Source organism: Eschrichtius robustus, chromosome 12 (genome assembly GCF_028021215.1).
Source record: "Eschrichtius robustus isolate mEscRob2 chromosome 12, mEscRob2.pri, whole genome shotgun sequence".
NCBI lineage: Eukaryota > Metazoa > Chordata > Mammalia > Artiodactyla > Eschrichtiidae > Eschrichtius > Eschrichtius robustus.
Window position 1 is genome coordinate 71209792 of NC_090835.1, and position 18766 is coordinate 71228557.

General features: G+C 38.5%; 1 protein-coding gene across 2 annotated transcripts in view; it reads left to right on the plus strand.

The window, feature by feature from the left end:
- The window catches only part of CMTR1 (cap methyltransferase 1), a 57853-nt gene that overhangs the window by 30405 nt on the left and 8682 nt on the right, over positions 1-18766 (plus strand). For both annotated transcript variants that reach the window (XM_068557544.1, XM_068557543.1), the window contains exons 14-16: positions 16596-16652; positions 17423-17480; positions 18000-18068. In XM_068557544.1, the coding sequence (XP_068413645.1) occupies positions 16596-16652; positions 17423-17480; positions 18000-18068 (184 nt within the window). The remainder of the gene's footprint in view (positions 1-16595; positions 16653-17422; positions 17481-17999; positions 18069-18766) is intronic.

Here is an 18766-nt window from a genome sequence, read left to right on the forward strand (position 1 = left end):
CAGTGTGCGGGCTTCTTATTGTCGTGGCTTCTCTTGTTGTGGAGCATGGGCTCTAGGCACGTGGGCTTCAGTAGTTGCAGCACGTGGGCTTCAGTAGTTGCAGCACGTGGGCTCAGTAGTTGTGGCTTGTGGGCTCTAGAGCACAGGCTCAGTAGTTGTGGTGCACGGGCTTAGTTGCTCCGTGGCATGTGGGATCTTCCCGGACCAGGGCTCAAACCCGTGTCCCCTGCAGTGGGAGGCGGATTCTTAACTACTGTGCCACCAGGGAAGTCCCATACTGTCTTGATTACTGTAGCTTTGTAGTATAGTCTGAAGTCCGGGAGCCTGATTCCTCCAGCTCCATTTTTCCTTCCCAAGATTGCTTTGGCTATTCGGGGTCTTTTGTGTTTCCTTACAAATTGTGAAATTTTTTGTTCTAGTTCTGTGAAAGATGCCATTGGTCGTTTGATAGAGATTGCATTGAATCTGTAGATTGCTTTGGGTAGTATAGTCATTTTCACAATGTTGATTCTTCCAATCCAAGAACATGGTATGTCTCTCCATCTGTTTGTATCATCTTTAATTTCTTTCATCAGTGTCTTATAGTTTTCTGCATACGGGTCTTTTGTCTCCTTAGGTAGGTTTATTCCTAGGTATTTTATTCTTCTTGTTGCAGTGGTAAATGGGAGTGTTTCCTTAATTTCTCTTTCAGATTTTTCATCATTAGTGTATAGGAATGCAAGAGATTTCTGTGCATTAATTTTGTATCCTGCTACTTTACCAGATTCATTGATTAGCTCTAGTAGTTTTCTGGTAGCATCTTTAGGATTCTCTATGTATAGCATCATGTCATCTGCAAACAGTGACAGCTTTACTTCTTCTTTTCCGATTTGGATTCCTTTTTTTTCTTTTTCTTCTCTGATTGCTGTGGCTAAATCTTCCAAAACTATGTTGAATAATTGGACTTCTTTTTGTTGAGCCACGCTGCCATCTGATATGGGTGTGTGTGGACGCATGGCAAAACTGGACTTCTCAATGCTCCCAACTGCACAGAGTGTTTAAGCAACCTGTAAATTGATTTGCATTTTTATTAAGTTGTAGGAATTATTTATATACTCTGAATGCAAGTCTGGTGTGTTGTGAATATCTTTCCCCAATCTGTGGTTTGCCTATTCATTTTCTTAATGGTGTCTTTTGATAAGCAGAAGTTAAAAAAATTTTTGAGTCCTTTTTTTAGTTGTAAAATATACATAACAGGGGGCTTCCCTGGTGGCACAGTGGTTAAGAATCTGCCTGCCAATGCAGGGGACACAGGTTCGAGCCCTGGCCTGGGAAGATCCCACATGCCGCGGAACAACTAAGCCCATGCACCACAACTACTGAGCCTGAGCTCTAGAGCCTGCAAGCCACAACTACTGAGCCCACGTGCCACAACTACTGAAGCCTGCGCGCCTAGAGCCCGTGCTCTGCAACAAGAGAAGCCACAACGAGAAGCCTGCACACCGCAATGAAGAGTAGCCGCCCCTCACTGCAACTAGAGAAAGCCCGCGTACAGCAATGAAGACCCAACACAGCCAAAAATAAATAAATAAATAAATAAATAAATAAATTTAAAAATATACATACATAACATAAAATTTATCATTTTAACCCTTTTTAAAATGTATAATTCAGTGGCATTAAGTATATTCACATTGTTGTGCAATCATCACCACAATGCATTTCCAGAACTTTTTAACCATCCAAAGCAGAAACTCTGTACCTATGAAACAATAACTCCCATTCCCCTTATCCCCAGCCATTGGTACCCTCTGTTATTTTCTATCTCTATGAATTTGCTTATTGCAGGTACGTCATATAAGTGCATTCATACAATAATTGTCCTTTTGTGTCTGGCTATTTCACTTAGCATAATGTTTTCAAGATTCATCATGTTGTAGCATGTGTCCGGATTTCATTCCTTTTTAAAGGCTAGTTAATAATTCTTTATATGTATATACCACATTTTGTTTATCCATTCAGCTGTTGATGGACATTTGGGTTTTCCCCACCTTTTAGCTATTGAGAGTAATACTGCCATGAATATTGGTGTGCAAAGTAACTGTTTGTGTACCTGCTTTCAGTTTGTCTGGGTATACCTCTGGAAGTGGGATTGCTGCACCATTTTACGTTCTGACCAGCAATGCACCAGGGTTCCAATTTCTTCACATCTTCACCAACACTTTAGCCATCCTAATGGGTCTGAACTGGTCATTGTAGTTTTGGTTTGCATTTGCCTAATGAGTAATGATGTTGAGTATGTTTTCATATGCAAATTGGCTGTGTGTATATCTTCTTTGGAGAAATGTCTATTCAAGTCCTTTGCCCATTTTTATTTTTAAAATTTTATTTTTTATTGAAGTATAATTGACTTACAATATCATATTAGTTTTAGGTGTACAACATAGTGGTTTGATATTTTTATACGTTACAAAATGTTCACCGAAGTCTAGTTACCATCTGTCACCATAAAAAGTTATTATATTATTGACTATATTCTCTGTGCTGTACATTGCATCTTGTGACTTATTTTATAACTGGAAGTGTGTACCTCTTAATCTCCCTCTCTGATTTCACTCATCCCCCCACCACTCCCCTCCCCTCTGGCAACCACCAGTTTGTTCTCTGTATCTATGAGTCTATTTCTGTTCTGTTTGTTCATTTGTTTTGTTTTTTAGATTCCACGTAAGTGAAGTCATACAGTATTTATCTTTCTCTGACTTATTTTACTTAGCATAGTACTCTCTAGGTCCATCCATGTTGTTGCGAATGGCAAGATTTCATTCTTTTTTTATGGCTGAGTAATATTTCTTTGTGTATATATACCACGACTTCTTTATTCATCTGTTGATGGACACTTAGGCTGCTTCTGTATATTGGCTGTTGTAAATAAGGCTGCAGTGAACATAGGGGTGCATATATCTTTTTGAATTAGTGTTTATGTTTTCTTCAGAAAAATAGCCAGAAGTGGAATTGCTAGATCATATGGTAGTTCTATTTTTAATTTTTTGAGGAGCCTCCATACTGTTTTCCATAGTGGCTGCACCAATTTACATTCCTACCAATAGTGCACGAATGTTCCTTTTTCTCCATATTCTTGCCAACACTTGTTTATTTGTTGTCTTTTCAATAACAGCTATTCTGACGGGGAGGTGATATCTCATTGTGGTTTTGATTTGCATTTTCTTGATGATTAGTGACGATCTTTTCATGTGTCTGTTGTTCATCTGTATGTCTTCCACAGAAAAATGTCTATTCAGATCTTCTGCCCGTTTTTTAATCAGGTGTTTTTTTTTTTTTAATTGAAGTATAGTTGATTTACAATGTTGTGTTAGTTTCTAGTGTACAGCAAAGTGATTCAGTTTTATATATATATAAAACGTGTATTGTTTTTCAGATTCTTTTCCATTATAGTTTATTACAAGACATTGAATATAGTTTCCTGTGTTATACAGTAGGACCTTGTTGTTTATTTATTTTATATAGTTTATATTTGATAATCCCAAACTCCTGATTTATCACTTCCCTCCTCTTCCCTCTTGGGTAACCATAAATTTGTTTTCAGTGTCTGTGAGTCTGTTTCTGTTAGTCTGTTTTGTAAACAAGTACGTATGCATAATTTTTTTAGATTCCACATATAATTGATATAGTATGATATTTGTCTTTGACTTACCTCACTTAGTATGATAATCTCTAGGTCCATCCATGTTGCTGCAAATGGCATTATTCTTTTTTTATAGTTGAGTAATATTCCATTATGTATATATATACACCACATCTTCTTTATCCATTATTCTAGTTTTTTTTTTTTTTTGATGTTGAGTTGTATGAGTTCTTTGTATATTTTGGATTATAACCCCTTATCAGATATATTGTTTGCAAATATCTCCCTCCCATTGCTGTGCAAAAGCCTTTTAGCTTTTGACGTAGTGCCATTTGTTTATTTTTGTTTTTGTTTCCCTTGCCTAACGAGACATATCAAAAAAAAAATTGCTCAGACTGACATCAAAGAGCATACTGCCTGTGTTTTCTTCTGGAAGTTTTATGGTTTCAAGTCTTACTTATATTTAAGTCTTTAATCTATTTTGACTTCATTTTTGTGTATGGAGTGAGAAAGTAGACCAGTTTGATTCTTTTGCATGTAGCTATCCAGTTTTCCCAACACCATTTATTGAAGAGGCTGTTTTTTCCCCATTGTACATTCTTGCCTCCATTGTCATAGATTAATTGACCCTATTTCCCTAGTTTGAAATTAGGGAGTATGACACCTCCAGCTTTGTTCTTCTTCCTAAGGTTGTTTTGGATATTTGTGGTCTTTTACGGTTTCACACAAATTTTAGAATTATTTGTTCTAGTTCTGTGAAAAATGCCATTGGTATTTTGATAGGGATTGCACTGACTCTGTAGATTGCCTTGGGTAGTATGGTCATTTTAACAATATTCTTCCAACCCATTGGAATCCATTCTTCCAATCCAATATTCTTCCATCCAAATGGAAAGTATATCTTTCCATTTGGTTTTGTTATCTTCAGTTTCTTGAATGAATCAATGTCTTATAGTTTTCTGAGTACACGTCTTTTTACCTCCTTGGTTAGATTTATTTGTAGGTATTTTATCTTTTTTTTTTTAATATAAATTTATTTATTTATTTATTTATTTATTTATTTATTTTTAGCTGTGTTGGGTCTTCGTTTCTGTGCGTGGGCTTTCTCTAGTTGCGGCGAGCGGGGGCCACTCTTCATCGCGGTGCACGGGCCTCTCACTATCGTGGCCTCTCTTGTTGCGGAGCACAGGCTCCAGACGCGCAGGCTCAGTAGTTGCGGCTCACAGGCCCAGTTGCTCCGTGGCATGTGGGATCTTCCCAGACCAGGGCTTGAACCCGTGTCCCCTGCATTGGCAGGCAGATTCTCAACCACTGCGCCACCAGGGAAGCCTGGTATTTTATCTTTTTGATGCAGTTGTAAATAGTATTTTCTTAATTTCTCTTTCTGATAGTTTGTTGTTAGTGTATAGAAATGCAACAGATTTCAGTATATTAATTTTGTATCCTACAACTTTACTGAGTTCATTTATTCTAATAACATTTTGGTGGCATCTGTAGGATTTTCTGTGTATAGTATCATGTCATCTGCAAACAGTTACAATTTTACTTCTTCCTGTCCAATCTGGATACCTTTTATTTCTTTTTCTTGTTTCACTGCTGTGGCTAGGACTTCCAATACGATGATGTTGAGTAAAAGTGGCGAGAGTGGGCACTCTTGTCTTGTTCCTGATCTTAGAGGAAAGATTTACAGCTTTTCACTGTTGGGTATGATGTCGGCTGTAGGTTTGTCATCTATGGCCTTTATTATGTTGAGATATGTTCTCTCTACCAACTTTGTTGAGAGTTTTTTTCATCATAAATGGATGTTGAGTTTTATCAAAAACTTTATCTGTGGAGATGATCATATGATTTTTATTCAGTTTGTTGATGTGGTGTATTATGTTGATTGATTTGCAGATATTGAACCATCCTTGCACCCCTGGGATAAATTCCATTTGATCATGGTCATAATCTTTTTAAAGTATTGTTGAGTTCAGTTTGCTAATATTTTGTTGAGGATTTTTGCATCTGTGTTTATAAGTGATATTTAGCCTGCAATTTTTTTGTGTGTGGTGTCTTTGGTTTTGGTAGCAGGGTGATGCTGGCCTAGTAGAATGAGTTCAGAAGCATTCCTTTCTCTTCAGTTTTTTAGAGTAGTTTGAGAAAGATAGGTGTTAACTCTTCTTTAAATGTTTGTTAGAATTCACCTGTGAAGCTGTCTGGTCCTGGACTTTTGTTTGTTGGGAGGTTTTTTGTTTGTTTGTTTTTACTGATTCAGTTTTATCATTGGTAATCACTCTGTTCATATTTTCTATTTCTTCTTTTTAAAAAAGTTTTATTGAAGTATAGTTGATTTACAGTGTTGTGTTTAATTTCTGCTATACAGTAAAGTGACTCAGTTACACATATATATATTCTTTTTCATATTCTTTTCCATTACGGTTTATCATAGGATTTTGAATATATTTCCCTGTGCTATACAGTAGAACCTTGTTGTTTATCCATCCTATATATAATAGTTTGCACCTGCTAATTGCAAACTCCCAATCCTTCTCTCTCCCTCCGCACTCCCCCCCGGCAACCACAAGTCTGTTCTCTATGTCTGTGAGTCAGTTTTTGTTTCATAGATATGTTCATTTGTGTCGTATTTTCGATTCCACATATAAGTAATATCATATGGCATTTGTCTTTCTCTTTCTGACTTACTTCGCTTAGTATGATAATCTCTAGGTCCATCCGTGTTGCTGCAAATGGCATTATTTCATTCTTTTTAATGGCTGAGTAATATTCCATTATATATATATATATATACATATATATATACACACACACACACACATATATATACACCACATCTTTATCCATTCATTCAATGGATTCTATTTCTTCTTAATTCAGTCTTAAGAGATTGTATATTTCTAGGAATTTATCCATTTTTCCTAGGTTGTCAATATAATTGTAGTAATTTTAAAATTTCCTTTGTATTTCTGTGGTGTCGGTTGTGACTTCTCTTTCATTTCTGATTTTATTTATCTGGGCCCTCTTTTTTTTTGATGAATTTGGCTAAAAGTTTATCAATTTTGTTTATCTTTTCAAAGAACTAGCTTTTAGTTTCATTGATCTTTTCTATTGTTTTCTTCAGCCTCTATTTCATTTCTTTCTGCTCTGATCTTTCCTTCTTTCTACTAACTTTGGGTTTTGTTTCTTCTTCTTTCTCTAGTTCATAAAGGAGGTGTACAGTTAGATTGTTTGGTATTTTTCTTATTTCCTCAGGTAGGCTTGTATTGCTATAAATTTCCCCCTTAGAACTGCTTTTGCTGTGTCCCATAGATTTTTGGATCATTGTGTTTCCATTTTCATTTGTCTTTAGGTATTTTTTATTTCCTCTTTGATTTCTTCAGTGACCCATTAGTTGTTTAGTAGCATACTGTTTAGCCTCCACGTGTTTGTTTTTTGCAGTTTTCTCATGTAGTTGATTTCCAGTTTCATACCTTGTGGTTGGAAACAATGCTTGGTATGATTTCAGTCTTTATAAATTTATTGAGACTCGGTTTGTGGCCTAGCATGTGATCCATCCTGAGAATGTTTCATGTGTACCTGAAAATAATGTGTATTCTACTGCTTTTGGATGGAATGTTCTATGTATATATCTATTGAGTCAATCTGGTCTAATGTGTTATATAAGGCCAGTGTTTCCTTACTGATTTTCTTTCTGGATGATCTGTCCATTGATGTAAGTGGGGTGCTAAAAGTCCCCTACTGTTATTGTGTTACTGTCAATATCTCCCTTTATGTTTGTTAATATTTGCTGTATGTATTTAGGTGCTCCTATGTTGTATGCATATATATTTACAATTGTTATATCTTCCTGTTGGGTTGATCCCTTTATCACTGTATAATGTCCTTCTCTGTCTCTTGTTACAGTTTTTGTTTGAGAGTCTATTTTGTCTGATACGGGTATAGCTACCCCAGCTTTCTTTTAGTTTCCATTTGCATGGAGTATCTTTTCCATCCCCTCACGTTCAGTCTCTGTGTGTCTTTAGATCTGAAGTGAGTCTTACAGGAAGCATATATGTGGGTCTTGTTTTTTTATCCATTCAGCCACTGCATGTCTTTTGATTGGAGCATTTAGATCATTTGCATTTAAAGTAATTATTGATAGGTATGTACTTATTGCCATTTTGTTCACTGTTTTCTGGTTGTTTTTGTAGTTCTTTTTGGTTCCTTTCTTTTTCTTTTGCTCTCTTACCTTGTGATTTGATGACTGTCTTTAGTGTTATGTTTGGATTCCTTTCTCATTTGTGTGTATTTATAAAAGGTTTTGGTTTGTGGTTACTATGAGGTTAATACATAACAATCTATATATATATATACATGATTATTAAGTTGATGATCTCTTAAGTTTGAATGCGTTCTAAAAACCTTGCATTTGTACTTCCCTCTTCCCCCTCCCACGTTTAACATTTTTGACATCATATTTTATGTACTTCTGTTTGTGTGTCCCTTAACTACTTATTGTGGATATAAATTATTTTACTATTTTTGACTTTAACCCTTCCTAATAGCTTTATAAGTGGCTGATTTGCTAACTTTACTGTATATCTGCCTTTAACAATGGGATTTTTCCTTTTTAAATTTTCGTATTTATAGTTGTGGCCTTTTCTGCTTTGAGAAGTCCCTTTAAACATTTCTTGTAAAGCTGGTTTAGTGTTGCTGAACTCTCTCCGCTTTTGCTTGTTTATAAAAATCTTTATCTCTCCTTCGAATCTGAATGATATTCTTGGAAGGTAGAGTATTCTTGGTTGTAGATTTTTTTTCCCTTTCATCACTTTGAATATATTATGCCACTCCCTTCTGGTCTGCAAATTTTCTGTTGAAAAGTCAGCTGACAGTCTTATGGGAGTTCCCATGTATGTAACTAGTTGTCCTTCTCTTGCAGCTTTTAAGATTCTGTCTTTATCTTTTAATTTTTGCCATTTTAATTATAGTGTGTCTTGGTGTTGACCTCTTTGGGTTCATCTTGTTTGGGACTCTCTGTGTTGCCTGGACTTCTGTGTTTCCTGGATGTCTGTTTTCTTTCCTAGGTTACGGACGTTTTCAGCTATTTTCTCCTCAAATAAGTTCTCTGCCCCCATTTCTCTCTTTTTTCCTTCTGGGACCTCCATCATGCAAATGTTAGTATGATTGATGTTGTCCCAGAGTTCTCTTAAACTGTCCTCATTTTTTAAAATTCTTTTTTCTTTTTTCTGTTCAGCTGGGGTGATTTATACTATTCTGTCTTCCAGTTCACTTACCTGTTTCTCTGTATCATCTAATCCACTGCTGATTCCTTCTAGTGTATTTTTTATTTAAGTTATTATATTCTTCGGCTCCATTTGATTCTTCTTTATATTTTTAAACTCTTCGTTAAACTTCTTACTGTGTTCATCCATTCACCGAGTTCATTAAGCTTCCTTATGATTATTACCTTGAACCCTTGATTGGGTAGATTGCTTATCTCCACCTCGCTTAATTCTTCTGGGGTTTTGCCTTATGTCTTCATTCAGGATATATTCCTCACTTTGCCTGATTCTCTGTTTATTTCTGTGTATTAGGTAGGTTGGTTACGTTTCCCGACCTTGGAGAAGTGGCCTTATATAGGAGATGTCGTATGGGGCCCAGCAACACACTCCTCTCTGGTCACTAGAGGTATGGGCTCTAGGGCTGTGGTCTGCATGGGCCCTTCGGTTGTGGCAGGGCTGACTATTGTGGGTGTGCTGTTAGGTGGGGGGACCCCTGACCCGGTTGGCTGCCAGGCCCTACCTTGTGTGGTAGTTACCAGCTTGCTCATGGGCGGGACTGGGTCCCATTGTGGCTGACTGCCTGTCCCAGGAGGGTCCTGGGGCTGGTGCTGACCCTCTGGTGGGTGGGGCCCTGGGGGACCAGGGGCTGGTGCTGGCTGCTTGTGGATGGGGCTGAGTCGTAGGGCAGCTGTCAGAAGGGGCTGGGGGGGGTGGTCTCAGGACTGGTGCTAGCCCATTGGTGGGCGGGCAAGCCCCCAGCACTAATAGGTAGAGGGAGGACACCAAAATGGCACTTGCACACACCACTGTCCTCATGGTAGAATAAGCTCCCCCAAAATGGCTGTTGCCAGCATCTGTGTCCCCAGGAGGAGTCCCAGTGTCCTCCTGTCTCTCTGGGAGACTCTCCAAGATCACCAACTGGGTCTCACCCAGGCTCCTTTACAATTACTGCCTGAGTGCTGGGACTTGGGAGTATGTGAGAATTTGCATGTGCCCTTTAAGAGTGGAATCTCTGTCTCCTACAGCCCTCCAGCTCTCTTGTAAGTAAGCCCCACTGGCCTTCAAAGCCAGGCATTATGGGGCTCATCTTCCTGGTGCAAAGCCCCTGGGCTGGGGAATCCAATCCAGGGCTCAGATGCCTCAGTCCTTGGGGAGAACCTGGGCAGTTGTGATTATCCTTCCATTTGTGAGTTACCTGCCCAGGGGTGTGGGTCTTGACTATACCACATCTCCACCCCTAGTACCCATTTCATCGTGGTTTCTTCTTTATATCTAAAAAATCTCTTCTGGTAGTCTTCAGGTTGTTCTCATAGCCAGTTGCTCTCTAAATAATTGTAATTTTGGTGTCCTATGTGAAGAGGTGAGCTCAGGGTCTTCCCACTCTGCCATCGTGACCACACCTCCCTTTGCCCATTTTTTTTTCTTTTTTTATAAATTTATTGTATTTTTTTTTTTTTTGGCTGCGTTGGGTTTTCATTGCTGTGTGCGGGCTTTCTCTAGCTGCGGTGAGCGGGGGCTACTCTTTGTTGTGGTGCATGGGCTTCTCATTGCGGTGGCTTCTCTTGTTGTGGAGCACGGGCTCTAGGTATGTGGGCTTCAGTAGTTATGGCTCACGGGCTTAGTTGCTCCGCGGCATGTGGGATCTTCCCAGACCAGGGCTCAAACCCATGTCCCTTGCATTGGCAGGCAGATTCTTTAATGAAAAAAAATTTTTTTTAATAAATTTATTTATTTGTTTTTATTTTTGGCTGTGTTGGGTCTTCATTGCTATGCACGGGCTTTCTCTAGTTGCAGCGATTGGGGGCTACTCTTCGTTGCGGTGCGCGGGCTTCTCGTTGTGGCTTCTCTTGTTGCAGAGCACAGACTCTAGGCGTGTGGGCTTCAGTATTTGTGGCACGTGGGCTCAGTAGTTGTGGCTTGTGGGCTCTAGAGTGCAGGCTCAGTAGTTGTGGTGCACAGGCTTAGTTGCTCTGCGGCATGTGGAATCTTCCCAGGCCAGGGATCGAACCCGTGTCCCCTGCATTGGCAGGCGGATTCTTAACCACTGCGCCACCAGGGAAGCCCTGCCCATTTTTAAATTGGTTTGTTTGATTTTTGTTGTTGAGTTATAGGAGTTCTTTATACATTCTGAGTATTAATCCGTTAATCAGATATATGATTTGAAAATATTTTCTCTCATTCTGTGGGTTGTTTTTTTTTACTATATTGATTGTGTCCTTTGATGCACGGAAGTTTTAAATTTTGATGTAGTCCATTTTATCTGTTTTTTTCTTTTATTGCCTATGCTTCAAGTCCATTGCTAAATCCAGTGTCATGAAGCTTTTCCCTGTGTTTTCTTCTGAGAGTTTCATAGTTTAAGCTCTTATGTTTAGGTCTTTGATCCATTTTGAATTGATTTTTATAGATGGTGTAAAGTAAGAGTCTAACTTTATTCTTTTGCATGTGGATATCCAGTTTTCCCAGCACCATTTGTTGAAAAGACTATCCATTCCCCATGGAATGCCTTGGCACTCTTGTTGAAAATCATTTGATCATATATGTGAGGGTTATTTCTGAGCTCTCTATTCTGTTCCATTGGTCTTGATACCAGTACCACACTGTTTTACTGCAGTGTTGTAGTAAGTTTTTTTGAATTCAGGATATATGAGGTCCCCAGCTTTGTTCTTCATTTGCAGTATTGTTTTGGCTATTTGGGGTCCTCTGAGTTTCCATATGATTTCTAGGATGGATTTTTCTATTTCTGCAGAAACTGCCATTGGGATTTTGGTAGGGATTGTATTGAATCTGTAGATTGCTTCGGGTAGTATTGTCATGTTAACAATATTAAGTCTTCCAGTCCATGAACACAGCATGTCCTTCCATTTATTTATGTTTCTTTTCATTTCGTTCAGCAGCATTATGTAGCTTTCAGTGTACAGGTCTTTCACTTCCTTGATTTTATTCCTCAGTATTTTATTGTTTTTGATGCTATTGGAGATAGAGTTGTTAATTTCATTTTCAGATTGTTCATTGTTAGTGTGTAGAGATGTGACTGATTTTTGTCTGTTGATTTTGTATCCTGAAAGTTGGCTGAAATTTGATTATTATAACAGTTTATTGTGGAATCTTCAGGGTTTTTTGCATAAAAGGTCTGTCATCTGCGAACTGAGATAATTTTACTTCTTCCTTTTCAATTCAATTGCCTAGAAGTTTTAAATTTTGCTGCTGAAATCCAGTTTATCAGTTTTTTCTTTTTGTTGGTGATTTTTGTTTTCTCTCTAAAAATTTTTCACTTATACTAAAGTCATGAAAATATTCTCCTGTTTTCATCTAGAAGTTTTATAGTTTTAGCTTATATGTTAAGGTCCATAATCCATCTGAAATTAATTTTTGTATATGGTACGATGTAGTGGTCAAAGTTCTTTTTTTCCTTATAGATACCCAGTTCTAGCACCATTTGTTGAAAATACTTTTCCTTTTCCCATTTAATTGCTTTGGCACCCTTGTTGAAAATTACTTGACTGTATATGTGTGATTTCATCCAGGGCACTCTGTTTTGTTCCATTAATCTGTTTGTCTGTCCTTTGTTATGTTTTCTTGATGACTATACCTTGAAAAAAGTCATCTTGAGATCAGATAGTATATGTTCTCAATCTTTGTTCTTCTTTTTCAAGATTGTGTTGGCTAGTCCAGGTGTTTTTTTTTGTCTTGTTTTGCATTTCCATATAAATTTTAGAATCAGCTTTTCAATTTCTACAGTAGGCCTGCTGGATTTTTGATGGAGATTACATTAAATTTATAGGTCAGTTTGGGGGAGAATTGACATCTTAACAATATTGAATCTCCCCATACATGAACCAAAAAATAACCATTTATTTAGGTTCTTTAATGTTTCTCAGCAGTTTTATAGTTTTCAGTATAGAGGTATTATACATCTTTTGTTAAATTTATTTCTAAGAATTTTATGGGTTTGGATGCTATTGTAAATGGTGTTTTAAAAATTTCCTTTTCTAATTGTTCATTGCTAGTATATGGAAATACAATTGATTTTTGTATATGACTACGTATTTTGTGTGAATGCTTAATTTACTTATTAGTTCTAGTAGTTTGGTAGATTCATTAAGATTTTTTACATATATAACCATGTCTTCTGCAAATAAATAATTTTATGCTTTCCTTTCCAATTTATATGCCTTTTAATGTCCATTGACAGATGACTAGATAAATATATATATTCCTTTATATATATATATATATTTAAAGGAATTAAAAAGGGATTAATAAAGGGAAATTTATAGCATTTAAATATATAGATATTTAAACAAGACAAAAACTTCAAGAGACTACAGATTTATAGATTAATACCCCTCATGAACATAGACATAAAAATCCTTAATAAAATGTTAGTAAATCAAATTTAGCAATATATATGAGTGATACTCGTGACCAGCTGGAGTTTATCTAAAAATGCAAGATCTGTATACCTTGAAAGTCATTCATTGTACTTCACTGTATTAAAGGAATAAAGAAGAAAAATAATATAATAATTTTTATAGATACAGAAAGACTATTTGACAAAATTAAACATCCATTCATGATTAAAAACTCTCAGCAAACTAGGAATAGAAGAAAACTTTGTCAATCTGATAAAGGACATCTACAAGAAACCTGCCTACAGCTCTAACATCATACTTAATGGTTAAATACTTTATACTTAAAATCAAGAATAAGGCGAAGATGTCTGTTTTCACCACTTCAATTCAATATTATACTGGAGGAACTAGTCAGTGCAATAAAGAAAAAAACAACTACCATATGATCCAGCAATTCTACTTCTGAGTATTTATCCAAAAGAACTGAAATTAGGATCACAAAAAGATATGAGCCCCCCCTCCCCCACACCAATGTTCACTGCAGCATTATTCACAATAACCAAGATTTGGAAACAACCTAAATGTCCATTGACAGGTGAATGGATAAAGAAAATGTGGTATATACATAAATGGAATATTTCCCTAAGCCTAAAGAATTTCTTTTAGAATTACTTTTTTAGTGCAAGTCTGCTGGAGAGTAATTCCCTCAGCTTTTGTCTTTTGAAAATACATTTATTTCTCTTTCAAAGGATATTTTCATTGAATTTAGAATTTGAGGCATTTTTCTTTCAGCACTTTAAAGATATTGTTCCACTATTCTCTGCCTTTCTTGTTCTTGATGAGAAGTCAGCCATTATTCTTATCATTGTTTCTCTGTATGTCATGTGTCCTTTTTTCTCTGACTGCTTTCTAGATTTTCCCTTTATATTTTGTCAATTAATCTATGACAAAGCAAGAATATACAAGAATATACAATGGAGGAAAGACAGTCTCTTCAATAAGTGGTGCTGGGAAAACTGGTCAGCTACATGTAAGAGAATGAAATTAGAACGTTTTCTCACACCATATACAAAAATAAACTCAAAATGGATTAAAGACCCATGTAAGACCGGAAACCATAAAACTAGAAGAAAACAAGGGCAGCACACTCTTTGACATAAAGTATAGAAATTCTGGGGGGAATCAGGTCCTAAGGCAAAGGAAACAAAAATAAAGAAATTCGACCTAATTAAACTTAAAAGCTTTTGCACAGCAAAGGAAACCAACAAAATGAAAAGACAACCTACCGAATGGGAGAAAATATTTGCAAACGATATGAGTGATAAAAGGTTAATATCCAAAATATGGAAACAGTTCATATAATTCAAATATCATTAAAAACAAACCATCCAATTAAAAAAATGGGCAGAAGACCTGAATAGACATTTTCCCAAGGAAGACATACAGATGGCCAACAGGCATATGAAAAGGTGCTCAGTATCACTAATAATCAGAGAAATGCAAATCAAATGAGATCACCTTGCACTTGTCAGAATGGCCATCATCAAACAACATATGCTGGTGAGGATGTGGAGAAAAGGAAACCCTACTACACTGTTGGTGAGAATGTAAATTGGTGCAGCTACTGTGGAAAACAGTGTGGAGGTTCCTCAAAAAACTGATCCAGCATGTGATCCAGCAATTCCACTCCTGGGTATATATATGGAGAAAACAAACACTAATTTGAAAAGATTGCATCCCACTGTTCATAGCAGCATTATTTATAACAGCCAAGATATGGAAGCAACCTAAGTGTCCATCAACAGCTGAATGGATAAAGAAGATGTGAGATATATATAGATAGATAGATAGATAGATAGATAGATAGATACACACACACACAATGGAATATTTATTACTTAGTCATAAAAAGAATGAAATTCTGCCATTTGCAACAATATGGATGAACCTAGAGTGATGGACCTTAGTGCAATCAGTCAGAGAAAGACAAATACTGTATGTTATCACTTATATGTGGAATCTAAAAAATAAATGAATGAACAATAAAACAGACTCACAGATTTAGAGAACAAACTAGTGGTTGCCAGTGGGGAGAGGGAGGAGGGGAGGGGCAAGATAGGGGTAGGGGATTAACAGGTACAAACTACTATGTGTAAAATATATAAGCTACAGGGATATATAGCCAATATTTTATAACTTTAAATAGAGTGTAATATATTAAAATTTTGAATCACTATGTTGTACACCTGCACCTAACATAATGTAAATCAACTGTACGTCAGTAAATTAAATAAGTAAAAAAAATATTGCTAATATCATTTTTCATTTCTAGAGTTTTTATTTGCTTTTTAAAAGTACAGTTTTTATTATTTATTTAATTTAATTAATTAATTTATTTGGTTGTGCCGGGTCTTAGTTGCGACTCATGGCCTCCTTAGTTGCGGCAGGTGGCCTCCTTAGTTGCGGCATGCGGGCTCCTGAGTTGTGGCATGCAAACTCTTAGTTGCGCATGCATGTGGGATCTAGTTCCTTGGCCAGGGATCAAACCTGGGCCCCCTGCATTGGGAGCATGGAGTCTTAACCACTGCACCATCAGGGAAGTCCCCAAAATACAGTTTTTATATCTCTGCCAATATTCTCCACTTTTATGCATGTTACACCTTTTCCACTAGATCCTTTAACATGTTTTTCACAGTTATTTTAAAGGTCCTGTCTGATAATTCCAACATTTGGATCACCTCTGGGTCTTGTTCTATTGGACTGTTTTCCATCTTGTCAGTGGGTCACATTTTCTTGCTTTATCACGTCTCACTTTTAAAATTAAAAGCCAGACGTTGTGTCTAAAAGAGTCATGGAGCCTAAAGTAGAAAGGGCGGCTGTTAGTGCAGGTAAGTCAGTTTAGTGTGTAGTTGAACTGGGTCTGCGCTCTGTTGTTGCTTTATTTAGAATCAGTTCAGAGAATTCCCTGGTGGTCCAGTGGTTAGGATTCCACGCTTCCACTGCAGGGGGCACAGTTTCGATCCCTGGTTGGGGAACTAAGATCCTGCAAAACTAAGATTCTTTAAAAAAATAAAAGAATCAGTTCACTACTACTTTCAAATTTTTAAGGATGCTATCAGAACCTTCCTTTTAGCTGGACTTGGGATCTGAGTGTCTGGAGGGTTTGACTCAGTTCTTCTGCTTTACCCTAAGCCTTCATCAAGTACCTTAAGGGTATGGTCGAGGGGTTTCTCTTTTAACTCTCTAGCCCCTCCCTCAAACTTAGATGGCCACTGCTTTGGCTAAACTTCTCTGTCCTGATGTCTGTTGGCTGTCTTTTCTGGTAATCCTTCTGAGATAAAATCATTTTTTTTCTTCTAGCCATTGTAGTCTGCAGATCAAAGCTCTGGCCAAAATCCATGCCTTTGTTCAAGACACGTGAGTGTTGCCCCTTTCCAGAATTCACCTATTTCAAGGGAAGATCTTTATGTTTTGTTCCTCCTCCTGAGCTCTTTGTTTATTTCATTTACACAAACATTTAAAAATACCTACTTTTTCTATCTCATACTTTGCTGTAGTCTGTGAAGGATGCCAAAGAAGCATATGGCATGAACCTTGCCCTCAAAGATTATGTTGTCTTTGGACAGACAAGAGTAACCCAGGAAAAGGATACAGGAAAGTTGTTAACAGTGCATCAGAGGATGTAGAATGGCATAGCATGCGTAGAGTATCTAATGTTCAGGGGACACAGAGTAAAGAGTGATCAAGAGAGGAGATGTAGGACTGGTCAAGGAAAACCTCTGGTAGGGGGTGAGCATAAGCTAATTCAGCTTTCTGGGACGTGGTGACATCCACCGGGATGGACTCAATGTGGCCTTTGTCAGAGGAGCCAGCATGTGCCGATGGGTAAATGGAAGAAGGGTGTGTGGGGACCCTGACATCCAGGGTGGTCAGGAGGGTCTCCTCCCTTCCCTTTGTGGTGGGACAAGGAGGTCATCTCATTTTGTGTACATCTGAGCTCCCATCTCCAAGAGGCAGAGGCATGGGAGTCTTATAAGCGCCCTGGGTAATGGCAACTTGGCCTCGCATGTGCATGTACACGTTCATTCACACGGACGTCCTCTCTCTGGGGTTCTGATGGGTGCGCAGGAGGCACACTCCTTGTGTGTCTTTGAGGTTTTAGTCATTTACTGGCTTCATTTTCCCAGGACCCTGAGTGAGCCTCGGCAGGCAGAGATCCGGAAAGAGTGCCTCCGGCTTTGGGGGGTGAGTGTCTCCCCAGCCCGTTTTTGCTCCAGGGCAGGGAAACTTTAAAGAAGAATGGGACTGACTCCAGACCCAGTCACCTTAGGGTTCCCTGCCCCTGCCCCAATGAAAAGGTCTGCCTACCCTCACAGCACTCCAGAGTTGGATGTCTCAGCATTGTTGGGAGTAACCTCCTTGGCCCTTTCACTGCTCGTTTAGCCCTGCAGGCTGGTTAGAATGGACAAGGGTGGTGGGTAAACAGGCCTCATTTTCCTGCTGGTGGCCCTGGGTAGCAACACTGACCACAGAGAGCCCCAGAGAAAGGTAAGTGGCCTTTGGGGTGTGCTACCACAGGGCCTGAAAGGGAGCAGTGACTGAATTAGCCACCTCCACTCCCCCGCCACCCCCCTTCCAGCTTCCTTTGTTGTGTGCCATTTCCTCTTGCCCAGCCTGAGCCTATGCCCTTGCCTGCGTAGACTCACACACAGCCTTGGTCAAAAGTGTGTTTGAAAACCAAAGCTCTTTGCTGTCTTGTTTTAGATCCCAGACCAGGCTAGAGTTGCTCCTTCTTCCACAGACCCAAAATCTAAGTTCTTCGAGCTAATCCAGGTAAGCTTGGTATCTGGTGAATATAAAAAGTTAGAGAGGCCTAATTAGATGTAGTATCACTGAGACCCCCAGATGCCTGGCCTCCAGAGGGCTTGTGCAGGTACCACATGGGTTCCCAGGGGCTGGGCTGAGGCCACCACAGATGGGAACTTTTGGTGTAGGGTGTTGAGTTCCCTGGGAGCCCATCAGGCTGCCTGAAGATTCTTGGCCTGAGATATGTTCTGTTCAGCATTCCCGCTGCCCAAAGGGTGGTGCTGGCTCTCACTCCCTGGCAAGTTTAGGGTCCTGTGAGTGTGCCTGCAGGGGAGACATGAAGTATGGGATGATCTTAGGCTGGGGAGCTGGTCAGAGGGCCAGGAGGGGCTGCCAGGAGAGCTCACAGTGGAGCTGGCCTAAACTTAGGCTCCCTGTTCTGTTTCTGGTGAGTGGTCCTCAGAATTCTTCTGCCCTACGTTTTCCTACCACCTGACTTCCAGCTTTTCCCTGGGCTTTATTTAAATCTGGCCCAGATCATGGGCCATTGTGCTGGTTTTGTAGGGTTAGGGACTGGAGAATGAGGTTCAGGATGGCCTCAAAAAAAAAATAGCATGTGTAAATTTTTCTGAATGGGTAGAGAGATTACTTAACTGCTGTCAAACCAACTGCTTGCAAGTCTTTGCCTTCAGTTTTAGTGAAGGGGAGGCTTTTATATTCTGGTG